This window comes from Eufriesea mexicana, unplaced genomic scaffold, assembly GCF_001483705.2.
Source record: "Eufriesea mexicana isolate 0111107269 unplaced genomic scaffold, ASM148370v2 scaffold1902, whole genome shotgun sequence".
In the NCBI taxonomy this organism is placed as follows: Eukaryota; Metazoa; Arthropoda; class Insecta; order Hymenoptera; family Apidae; genus Eufriesea; species Eufriesea mexicana.
Window position 1 is genome coordinate 279,221 of NW_016909996.1, and position 11,323 is coordinate 290,543.

General features: G+C 31.1%; 3 protein-coding genes across 3 annotated transcripts in view; 2 read left to right on the plus strand and 1 right to left on the minus strand.

Moving 5' to 3' along the window:
* LOC108549371 (mucin-3A) overlaps window positions 1–3,457 on the plus strand; it is a 14,792-nt gene extending 11,335 nt beyond the window's left edge. The window contains exons 4-11 of the mRNA XM_017902722.1: window positions 1–904; window positions 1,188–1,853; window positions 1,996–2,305; window positions 2,386–2,456; window positions 2,530–2,723; window positions 2,795–2,922; window positions 2,999–3,178; window positions 3,281–3,457. The exon at window positions 1–904 is cut by the window's left edge and continues 31 nt beyond it. Of these exons, the coding sequence (XP_017758211.1) occupies window positions 1–904; window positions 1,188–1,853; window positions 1,996–2,305; window positions 2,386–2,456; window positions 2,530–2,723; window positions 2,795–2,922; window positions 2,999–3,178; window positions 3,281–3,457 (2,630 nt within the window). The remainder of the gene's footprint in view (window positions 905–1,187; window positions 1,854–1,995; window positions 2,306–2,385; window positions 2,457–2,529; window positions 2,724–2,794; window positions 2,923–2,998; window positions 3,179–3,280) is intronic.
* Window positions 3,458–4,060: 603 nt separating this feature from the next.
* On the minus strand, window positions 4,061–7,460 carry LOC108549359 (protein SERAC1). Its single transcript, XM_017902711.1, has 15 exons — window positions 7,314–7,460; window positions 7,117–7,244; window positions 6,834–7,034; window positions 6,619–6,746; window positions 6,400–6,510; window positions 6,177–6,312; window positions 5,974–6,117; window positions 5,645–5,902; window positions 5,288–5,480; window positions 5,053–5,217; window positions 4,845–4,972; window positions 4,607–4,759; window positions 4,385–4,531; window positions 4,248–4,314; window positions 4,061–4,175 (listed from the first exon to the last, which is right to left on the minus strand). Exons 1-15 carry the CDS (start codon window positions 7,382–7,384, stop codon window positions 4,061–4,063), a joined length of 2,145 nt encoding a protein of 714 aa, XP_017758200.1. The 5' UTR covers window positions 7,385–7,460.
* Window positions 7,461–8,065: 605 nt separating this feature from the next.
* Window positions 8,066–11,323, plus strand: part of eRF1 (eukaryotic release factor 1) — an 8,823-nt gene continuing 5,565 nt past the window's right edge. The window contains exons 1-9 of the mRNA XM_017902707.1: window positions 8,066–8,366; window positions 8,510–8,721; window positions 9,069–9,244; window positions 9,421–9,548; window positions 9,621–9,771; window positions 9,864–10,054; window positions 10,148–10,277; window positions 10,377–10,597; window positions 10,693–10,840. Of these exons, the coding sequence (XP_017758196.1) occupies window positions 8,636–8,721; window positions 9,069–9,244; window positions 9,421–9,548; window positions 9,621–9,771; window positions 9,864–10,054; window positions 10,148–10,277; window positions 10,377–10,597; window positions 10,693–10,840 (1,231 nt within the window). The 5' untranslated portion in view covers window positions 8,066–8,366; window positions 8,510–8,635. The remainder of the gene's footprint in view (window positions 8,367–8,509; window positions 8,722–9,068; window positions 9,245–9,420; window positions 9,549–9,620; window positions 9,772–9,863; window positions 10,055–10,147; window positions 10,278–10,376; window positions 10,598–10,692; window positions 10,841–11,323) is intronic.

An 11,323-nucleotide genomic window follows, 5' to 3' on the forward strand; every position in this document is an offset into this window, starting at 1 on the left:
AAGAGCGAGAGAAACTGGAGAAGATTAAAAATTTACAACGTAACGAACACGGTTCATTGGAGAAAGATGAGAAATATTTGGATTCTCGTCTTACAGGGAACGTGAACGATTCCTCGTCGGACCTGTTCGAAGAAAAGGATCTAGACACGTCAATTTCGACGACTAACAACGAAGAAGGCTCCTCGATGGAAGGCAGCGACAAAACGTTCGCTTTTCTCGGACCACCGAGTAAATTTGATAGAAATTCCTCCTTCGCGGATAGTTCCATTTTAATCGGAGAAGCTGTAGTGTCAGTAGTAACGACGAAAAGCGTCGTAAATGGCACGATTTCCGTTCCAACGACGTCTTCTCCGACCACTACCGAACAAGTTGCAGCACCACCCTCTTCCACGTCCATGGGAACCATGGAACAACCTGTTACAGCGGTAACAACTGAAGATACGTCTAGAATATTAGCTTCCGTTCAGACAAGTCGCAGCATATCCGGTGCACGGTTCTTACCGTTTCCAGTGATAGATCGTATCGAACCGATTGGCCATAATGGTGAAAAGAAAACGTCGCCACCTCCAGAGTCAACGGAGAGTATTATCGACAAATTGGACAGGGTACAATCAGAATTATCTAGCGGTTTCCTCACCGGTGGCTTCAGGACAGCTGGTAATTCGCTTCAATTAGATGTCTTGAATGAAAGAGATCGGAATAATCGGAGGAGATATACAACTACCGCTAAAACACCGGTTATTAGCAAGTTTGTACCTCGTCGATATAACGACAAGAGAACTGATCATCTCACACCGAAGCCGAAGATTGAAACAACTCTTGATAACTTAGAAGGATTGCTACCGCGTGATTATGTTACGAGGAATTCGTCAACTCCATCAACACTTCCGAAGACTGGATTTAGGTAGGTAATCTTTTAAATTTGGTTTAAATTTGCTTATAAGACTGATATTGTTTCATACTTCCAATGTTCGCTTTTTATATTTACACATATTTCTGAGATATATGCATACGCGTGTATTCCAGTGATAATAAGAACAATTAAAAGATTTCCTTTTTGCATAATGTTTTCTCAAGTGTATTTACTGCGATAGATAGTATAAATTTATATTGTATGTTTCTACGAATTTAATAAATGAAGCTAAACGTAAAAAGAAATATATAAAATTATGATTGATGTCCTTTAGATGGCCCACAAAGAGTACAACTAGCACAACAGAAGCAACCACAACTCAACTCCTATCAACTATTTCTACTACCACGACTAAGAAACCTAAAACCAACGTAATCGTTCAAGATATCAGCGCTTTCTTACCACCTGGATACAAATTAAAAAAAGAAGATGTGGCTGTTACGGAAAGCTCGCTTTTAACCGACATTCTTGCGAAATCGAAATTTGATATATCGTCATTGTTACCACAGGATTATAACAAGAGGAAAAGTGGAGGTACCTCCAATATAAAAAATGAGTTAATTACAACAATAACAACAACAACAACAGCGAAAAGCGTAAATATTTCGTCAGAAAAGTTACCAGCAGAAAAAACCATTCAGGATTTGTTTGCCAAATCCAAATTTGATATTTCTTCCTTGTTACCGCGTGATTACGAACAGAAGAAGAATGTTACTTCAGAAGCAAAAGACATTCGTATCGAGAATTCTACAGAAACAAATACTCCTATGACGATAGAATCTACTTCATCTACGACAAAGAAGCCTGGTAGTTTAAAAATCGTGTTCCCCAGCAGACCTGGAGGACGAAAGCCAATTTATAAAATTACTACGCCATCGAGTCCACGAGGTGAAGGACCTGGCACAGTTACACCGAAAATACAAAAAGGGTGGCCGACCAGGTGAATCTTATAAACTGTACTATTATTTGGATATAAAATTGCAAATTAGATTTAAAATAAATTCAACTTTAACATTAAAATTTTAGATGCAAATCCAAGTTAAGTCGACTCGATATTAAGCTGGTGTTTAATACTTTTACAGGGCTACTACAGAATTTACTGGATGGCCAACTCCATCAACCACGCCAATCTCGATAGAAAAGTTATTGGAGGCTGCTCGAACCGCAACAATTTCGTCTGCATCGCTTATCCCAATAACCGAAGTAACATCGAGTACTTCGACAACATCAACTACAACGACAACACCTAGACCGACTACTCCAGGAGTTTGTGAACAAGATTGCGAAGTCGCTGGAACAATAAAAATAATTGGTAATGCCAGTTGGGTACCGGAATTACTTGATCGAAATACTCAAGAATGGCAGAATCTTGCCAATGAAATTGAACAAGAGGTATTCATACGAGTCTGGTATTACATTAAAAAATATTTATTTCATATATTCCGATAAAATTTATATTTGCTTTTTAATAGATGAACTTCATATTCTCAAAATCTGCTGTCCTAGCAAAGTGGTATAAAAAAATACGGATCGATTCATTCAGGTAATCATACAACTATGGAAAATCCTAAGTTTACAAAGTTGTACTATTCATTTAATGGAAAAATGAATTTTAGCGAAGGTAGTATTTTGGTAGATTATTTTGTTGAACTGGCTGACTTGGAACAAAAAGTTAACACGCAAGAGTTGAAAGTTATTTTCCACGATTCGTTACGAACGTATAACACAAATAGATGGAACGAGACCAAAACAAAGGGTTCCATAAAACTTGGATCGTTTACAATTGACCCAAAGTATACGGACTTTGTGGGTACGTTCCCACTTAAGTATGTATTTTATAAAATTAGTACTTTGATATTTTATTTAAAAATTCCCTTTCAGTGATACCTAAAGCAACTACTCCTCAATACATTGAGAAAGATGATAGACTAATTCCACAATGGGCAATTGCTGTAATCGTAATTGGTGTTGGTGGATTACTCTTTATCATTATATTTGGCGTCTCTGTTGTTAGTATTGAATCACAAGCAAAAACATTAATGTCAATATAAAATCAATATTTATTAAAATATATCTAATTTTTAGTTAATAAATCGTCACAATGGTTCAAAATTGAAACCATCTGTCTCTACAATTTACGAGGAAGAAGTAGCAAAAAATACGTCTACCCACAGATCTAGTGATTATTCAAAACCAGTACATACAATTTGGACTGATCCAGACGTTTCCTGGAATGACAAGTCCTTTGAATCAACTTCCAATAAGGTAGGACTGTAAAATATATGTATATTTCTTGAAATCGTTTAAATTCGTAACATTCGTATATAAGAAAACATAATCGTGTATATTTTATTTTTTAATTTTAAGGTACTTGTCGAAAAATCTTTTCAAGACAATAAGAAATATAACATGTACGACAGTTGGAGATCAGAATGGAACGGTTATTATTACAATGGATCTCATACCAGCAGTAAATACGGCGGCTACGACAGTACAACTAATTTATCGAATCGTCATCATCCTGATTACGATACAAATTTCTAAAGTTTATGGTAATAAAATAAAATTTCTATTATCTCTACTTTCCTTTAATTTATTCAGTGCCTTAAATGAATACAATATAAAATTTTACATTGACATATTGTTTAATTAATAATAGAAAATGTCAAGTTAGAAAAAAGTTGTGAATTTCATATGTTTTATCCATACATTTAGAATTCACTGCAGTTATAAAACCATACTACAATGTTACCTTACATTAATCAACTAGTATCTTGTACTTGATTTTAGAAAACTGTTATTGAATAATTTAATCATTTTATATCATTCGTTTATCGATTCTATTACGAAAATTTTAATGTTCATTCTAGTCAAAGAAATAAATGATCAGCGGTGTTAAATGATTATTTAAAAATACTTGATATTTTTGTAATATAAACATGTTCATTCTAAATTGAACTTATCGTTATTATAATTAAAAAAAGAAAAGAAAAAATTTGTTGTACTTATTTGTTTCCTGTTTCTCACGTAATCACTATCAGTCTACATATAAAAAAATAAATTTTGTTTATAATAAAATGAATATGTGTTCTATTTGTTCATAATTACACAAAAATACAAGATATACATATACATGTATACATGAAATTATAATAATTTACTTGGTAATGACAGCAGTTCCATAATTGGAGAAATAGTTGATTTTTCGTGAGTTACATGACGGTTTAGAACGCTTAATAGTTTTCGATATAAGAAAGAATGTCTACAAAATAAATATATAATTTAAAATTTCTAATTCTAATAGATAAGAAATTTAAAAAACATCGATTATTACCTGCTAGCTGGTTTACATATGGTCAAATGATCTTGTGCAATTTCATAAAATTCACCTACTCCGGGATCTAAAAATAAACGTTTTATTTTTCAATAATAAAAATATAATATATCAAATTATTTTGATTGAAATCATACCTGACGAATTAGAAGTAACAAACTGAAATGGAACATTTAATGGTGTTATGTGGGTAGATTTAGTTTCACTAAAACTAACGATTTCTATAGGATATTCTTTTAACATGTCGAGGAATTCATTATGTAATTCTAATAATTGCGGAGATTCTAAAAATAAATCATATTCTTTATAAATATATACAAAAAAATTTATATCTATATCGTAATATACTTTTAATGTACCTTCACGAAGTTCTTGCACTTCAATTGATGGCCATAGTACCATTTGTGTTGCTTGTTTTAATGCCGCTACGCGAGAACCTCGATGTGGAGTGCTATAAAATACTATACTCCGTGTATTTTTACATATATCATTTTGATCACCATTTTTCCATTCTATAAAAGAAATGATTATGTATGAAGAAATAAATTTATTAAAGAATCAAGAGTTCTTCTATTATTAAAGGATAATGAAACAAACCATTTACAAGCATTCTTTTTACTAATAAACCACCCATTGAGTGACATACCCAAATCATTGGTCGTTTTCCAATACCTGCAGTTAATAATTTTTTTATATATTCTTTACTTCTTCCGCCCATAGTAGTTCTAAACAACAGATAATACAAATAAATTACAAATTTATTTGTAATGATGAATTAAATAATAATGTTTATTATATTATTTACTTTGCACCCTCTATTGGACATGAAGATATCCACATTGACAAATTAGTGTCATAATTTACCCCAATAACTCGAATATATGGGACATCCTCTGGTAACCAATCTTTAGGCCAACACTGTGTTTTATGTTGCTTATCATAATAAATTTTATCCATAGATACATCATTCCTAAAATTGGAAATCCTTTAAACATACAAATATTTTTCGATAAATCACATGATTTAAAATAAAATTATACCCGCTACAGACAAATGGTCCACTCCCTCTAGAAGTAGAGTTTTGAGGGCAATCATCTAAAACTAGTTCAAAATCCTGTCCTACTTTATCCCATTCACGTTTCCTTAAATCATAAGCTAAATCTTTCAAAAATTCTTGTGATTGGTCATCTATTAAACTTGAAAAATTGATCCCATCTTGTATGATGTAAGGATCTATAATATGTTATAGTATATCAATATTCTTATTCTTCAACAGTAGTATCATATTAATATTTATATAAGTCCTCATCAGAATAACATATAAAACAGGTAAAATATAATTGTAATTAATCTCATGTTTCACACTTATTACACAACTATTTGTAATACTAACAAACCTACAACCCCAACTTCAGGTGTATCTAAATCTCTTTGCCTCCATGTTATAAATACACCACCAAGTAGACCATGTAAAAAAATTACATCCAATTTCGTATTTACTTTAGTTTTATGCAAAGGATGCAGAAGATAGATACATCTCGGGTATTTAACATGTTCATTCTCATTCATATCTAAATTTGCCAATGCACGACTAGCTATTGCTGATAATCTTATATCACTGCTATGAGACCATTCTACCAATGTTCCAATCCAACCTTGAAATTAAAACACAAAGAACATATAACATTTTATAAATTCTACGATTGAAATCTTAATATTGATCTACCTGCTTGAAAAATATCTTGCAAATACTCTGAATGGAGTGAAATATTAGAAATTATTTTTGCAAGTAATATACACACATTAATGTTATCATTAAAAATTTTCTTTAGCACCATTAGTAATGGAAGACCACCAGCATCAATAATATCTAAAAACAAAAAGTAGATTAGATAAAAATACTTTTAATTAGTGGATTTCTTACTTTACCTTTGCTGTATTGCTCAAGGCCAGAATGATGGCATAATGCTTGAACACAACTTTGTAATAATTCTTCATCCCAAGCTATGGCTGGAGCTACAGCCAGCCCTAAGTTTGTTAAATCGTGATCAAGTATCAAACTATCCTGTTTTCATACTTTGTAAATAATTAAAATGCGCACAAAATGATTGGTACAATAGAAATTACAAAATTTTAAATAGTATATACTTACAGAAGGTGTATCTTTAAAGTTTTTATTAAGAAATTGGGTAAGACATGGATGTGTATTCCTACATAATGAATTTAAGTAAAGAAGCAATTGATGTACTTTTTCTAATACATCCTAAAAAAGTATATAATTTCTCATTAAATATAGCTACCATATACAGCATTATAAACAAATACAGCTATCAGAAAAATATACAATTATAACAGAATACTATATACATACCTGAAATCGATGCTTTACATGATAATATGGTGGTTTCAAAAAAAATCTTGTATCAACATTTGGCATTCTTGCAAGGGATACTGCAGTTTTAGCATCTAACATTTGTGCGATATGCTGATAATGCCAATCTGTAATTTTTAACTGATAATATAAAAAGTGTTTATATAAAAAATCAATGTAACAAATTATCATAATAAATGATACACATAAAATACCTTTCAAATGTTTTAAGGAATAAAGAGAACAAAGAGCCTTCAAACGTTCTGAATTATTACCATGTTGTGCAATATATAATAATTTATATGCCATGTTACGGGTTAATGATTTCCACCATTTCATTATGGTATGGTCAAATGAAAGTGATTTCAATGGTACAGATGATTGCAAATTTTCAATTTTCTTTAACATGAGAACATCTAAAATTACAGCAGAAAGACTTAAATTCATTATATGTAAATTTAGTAATAAATATTTGAATTTTAACAAGCCACTACATACCTTTGAAACGTGGATCATCAACATATATATATTGTGTATGTGGTTGCTCCTTACTCAGAACATTAGTGGGTACAGAGGACTGCAAAATTTGTGATATTTGTCGCAACTGATACAAAAACCAACAGCCTCTACACAAAAAATATAGGTCATTCATATTACTTCATAATTTGTAAAAAGATATAATAAGTATAACTAACCCAACCACAACAATGCATATTCCAGAAGATTTTATATACTCTATATATCTTTTATACGACTGTATTCCCATTGTAGAAAAATATTCTACTTGATCGAAAACTCAATTTTGTATAATGTTAATGTTTTAAAGGACAATTAACATTATATGTATGTCATGAATATATGTAAAAAATGATCGAAACTGCCGATGTGTTTAATTATTTCACAGTTGCACCATTGTTTATGAATGATCATTGATATTCACTATTCATTAGACATTATTTTTCTGTCAACACATCTTACAATAAATATTATATGCTGAAAAAAATAATCTATGAATGTCGTTATTTACAAGTACAAAAATAATTTGATAACGTAATAAACTTAATGTTCATAGCCAATGGAACAGTGACTAAACTTATTTATAACTAAAAATGCTAATAAAAAATATATACATTAAACGTTTTCAAATCATATTGTTACTGAATACAGAACGAAGAAAATATATTCATATATGGTAATGATATTGATATAAGAAAGAATCAAATTTTCAATAACGCGTATCGAAAATTTCAATAAATTAAAATGCTATTTTTTAGACTAGACTTTGAATTGAATATATATTTACAATTTTATGTTAGAATTCTAATATACACCAGTTTTTATGACATATATCGAAGTATATAAACTAATAATTGTTAAATTAATTATTATATATTTTATTGCAAAATTTTAGCAAAAATAGAGGAAAATAAGAAAATAGCGACGAAATTTCGAAGTTACTGCGGATGAAGCATTAAGTAACGTAGAATATCACAAACAACCAATGCAAATGCGGCTGCGCCTGAATACGACAAGCGGCCTCGAAGCGCTGCTCGCGCACGAACTCTTCAGTCTTTTTGCTTCCCATTTTGTACCGTACAGTACGTCCACCGAAGTACTGACGTTTCGCTGTGCCATCGCATGGCCGACGTGTGCATTCCGAGGTTCACTTTCGCGTGGTACCCGCTGTGTCACAAGTATCGTTTTTAAAACGTAACACTTGTGGCAAACATCAACATACTGATCTCAAAGTGAGTGAAAAGTGTGGTAAATGATAGTTGCGTTTTCTGGAATAGAACAGTAATTCTTTGTTGAACACGTTCTTTCTGACATAATCCGGTATAAACTGGATTGAAGCAGATTCATCGATAAACGGATTGATCATTCATTTCAGAGAAAAATTCCTAGATCCGGCTTTCACATCGACGTGGACCACCTTTCCAGGCTTCGTCCCGTTGGTGATAAACGATTAATTTAGTAGCAACTCGTAAGCCGCGACCACGCGACACAACGCGCAGCAATGTCCAATGAGGAGACTTCCGCCGACCGCAATGTCGAAATCTGGAAAATCAAGAAACTTATAAAAAGTCTCGAAATGGCTAGAGGGTAAGTAGGTCGAAATTAATGTTGCCGCGCCTTTTCTTATCAGCTGTTCGATTTTCTATCTGCACATATGCTTTCAAGAGCATGTGGTAAGTAGGAAGTAATGGAATTTTATTTCTATTGCGAAAATGAATTTCATGTGACTTTACATGCAAATTTGTTCAAGTTTCCAAAATTACAAGAAGTATGCTGTGTTTCTTCAATATTTTGTCATTCAGCTTTTTATTATATTACAAAATACACGTTTTTATTAATATAATACAAGTGTAACTTCCTACAAACAGATTGTTTTATAATGTAGCATTATTTGCAATATATATTGATTATGTATGAAATATCTTTTTTCACAGGAATGGGACTAGTATGATTTCATTAATTATCCCTCCAAAAGATCAAATATCAAGAGTAAGCAAAATGTTAGCAGACGAGTTTGGAACAGCATCAAATATTAAATCTCGTGTAAATAGACTATCTGTTTTGGGTGCAATCACATCTGTACAACATAGGTTAAAGTTGTATACTAAAGGTAATTTTAATAGCTTACTAAAATTTTGTACAATTCTGTTACAATGATGAAAAATAGATGGACATTTAAATTCATTTCTTGTTGTAAATGAATTCTTATCAGTAATGTTTGTTTTCAAATATAGTCTAATAGTAATTATATGCTTCACTCATATAAATTGTACATTATTATTTTAGTGCCTCCAAATGGCCTGGTAATATATTGTGGTACCATTGTAACAGAGGAAGGGAAAGAAAAGAAGGTTAACATTGATTTTGAACCTTTTAAGCCTATTAATACTTCTCTTTATCTATGTGATAATAAGGTAGTTTATTGTTCTATAATTTTATAAAAAAATAAATGAAGATAAATTTTTATACATTTTTACGTCTTTCAGTTTCATACTGAAGCACTTACAGCATTACTTGCTGATGATAACAAATTTGGTTTTATTGTCATGGATGGTAATGGAGCATTATTTGGTACACTGCAAGGAAATACGCGCGAAGTTCTACATAAATTTACTGTAGATCTTCCAAAGAAGCATGGTATATAGATTATTGACATAATATTTAAAGCATAAAGATATGCAATATACTTATTGAAAAGTACCGTATTAACCGATTTAATTTAATTTTAGGTAGAGGAGGACAGTCAGCTCTTCGTTTTGCTCGATTGCGGATGGAAAAACGACATAATTATGTTCGAAAAGTTGCAGAAGTAGCTACCCAACTGTACATTACTAATGACAAACCTAATATTGCTGGTTTAATTTTAGCGGGTAGTGCTGACTTTAAAACAGAACTTAGTCAATCAGATATGTTTGATCCAGTAAGTTCTTGTAGAATGACGATATATATATTCGTATATGCAATTAAATTTATTACTTGTTTGACATAACTTTGCATACTTTTTCTGGTTTAGAGATTACAAGCAAAAGTTATAAAGTTAGTAGATGTTTCATATGGTGGAGAAAATGGTTTTAATCAAGCTATTGAGCTAGCTGCTGAATCTTTGCAAAATGTAAAGTTTATTCAAGAGAAAAAATTAATTGGTTAGTATACATCCTTTAAAATATTAAAAAAATACAAGCTTGTAGAGACAAAAACGAAATTGTTAATTTATTTTACTTAAGTATAATTTCTTTATTTAGGTCGTTACTTCGACGAAATTTCACAAGATACAGGAAAATACTGTTTTGGAGTAGAAGATACATTAAGAGCATTAGAGTTAGGCAGTGTAGAAACTCTCATTTGTTGGGAGAATTTAGATATTCAGCGATATGTTTTAAAAAACCATACAAATGCAGAAGAAAAGGTTTTACACCTAACACCAGAACAAGAAAAAGACAAAACTCATTTTACAGACAAAGAGGTAAATTAAATAATTTTGATTTAAATTCATTTGCTTAATAAAATTAATTAAATAAACAAAAGTAATTAACATTGATTGTTTTGTGTTATATTTAGAGTGGGGTGGAATTGGAACTTGTAGAATGTCAGCCTTTACTTGAATGGCTAGCAAATAACTACAAGAGTTTTGGAGCCACTTTGGAAATTATTACAGACAAATCTCAAGAAGGGTCTCAGTTTGTAAGAGGTTTTGGCGGAATTGGAGGTAAGTTTACTTCTTTGATTTATTTTTGTGGCTACTAACATTGACTTGACTGAAAGTAATATACTTATAAAATAATAATTTGTATTTATCCACTCGAAGTGTATACTAACAGAAAAGCGGCTGATTCCACTTTGATTACCTAATCAGTAAGCACAAAGGATATAAGTTTAGTCTCTATGTATATATGGCAAAACTTTAAACACGTTCTTAAACTGTAATTACGTCTAGAAAATCTTCTCAAAACAACTCTATATTTGGAAAATATTTATTATATATATTTATTGCAAAAAATGTGGTATAAAATTCTCAAGAATGGTTTTTGTCAAAATATTACATAAATTCACACGCGCGCGCGCCCACACACACACGCGCGCGCGCGCACACACCCCCACACACACACACCCACACATATATATATATATATACATATATATTTTGCATTACATTTATTATAATATATTATATATATATATATATATATGA

Bases quoted from the DNA above. Each gene is read 5' to 3' on its own strand.
- LOC108549359 (XM_017902711.1), bottom strand. From the start codon at position 7,384: ATGGGAATACAGTCGTATAAAAGATATATAGAGTATATAAAATCTTCT. The intron at 5,481-5,644 runs GTTTGTTAGTAT...AACATATTATAG, and splicing joins ACCTGAAGTTGGGGTTGTAG to ATCCTTACATCATACAAGAT. The intron at 4,760-4,844 runs GTTTGTTTCATT...TTTCTTTTATAG, and splicing joins AAAAAGAATGCTTGTAAATG to AATGGAAAAATGGTGATCAA.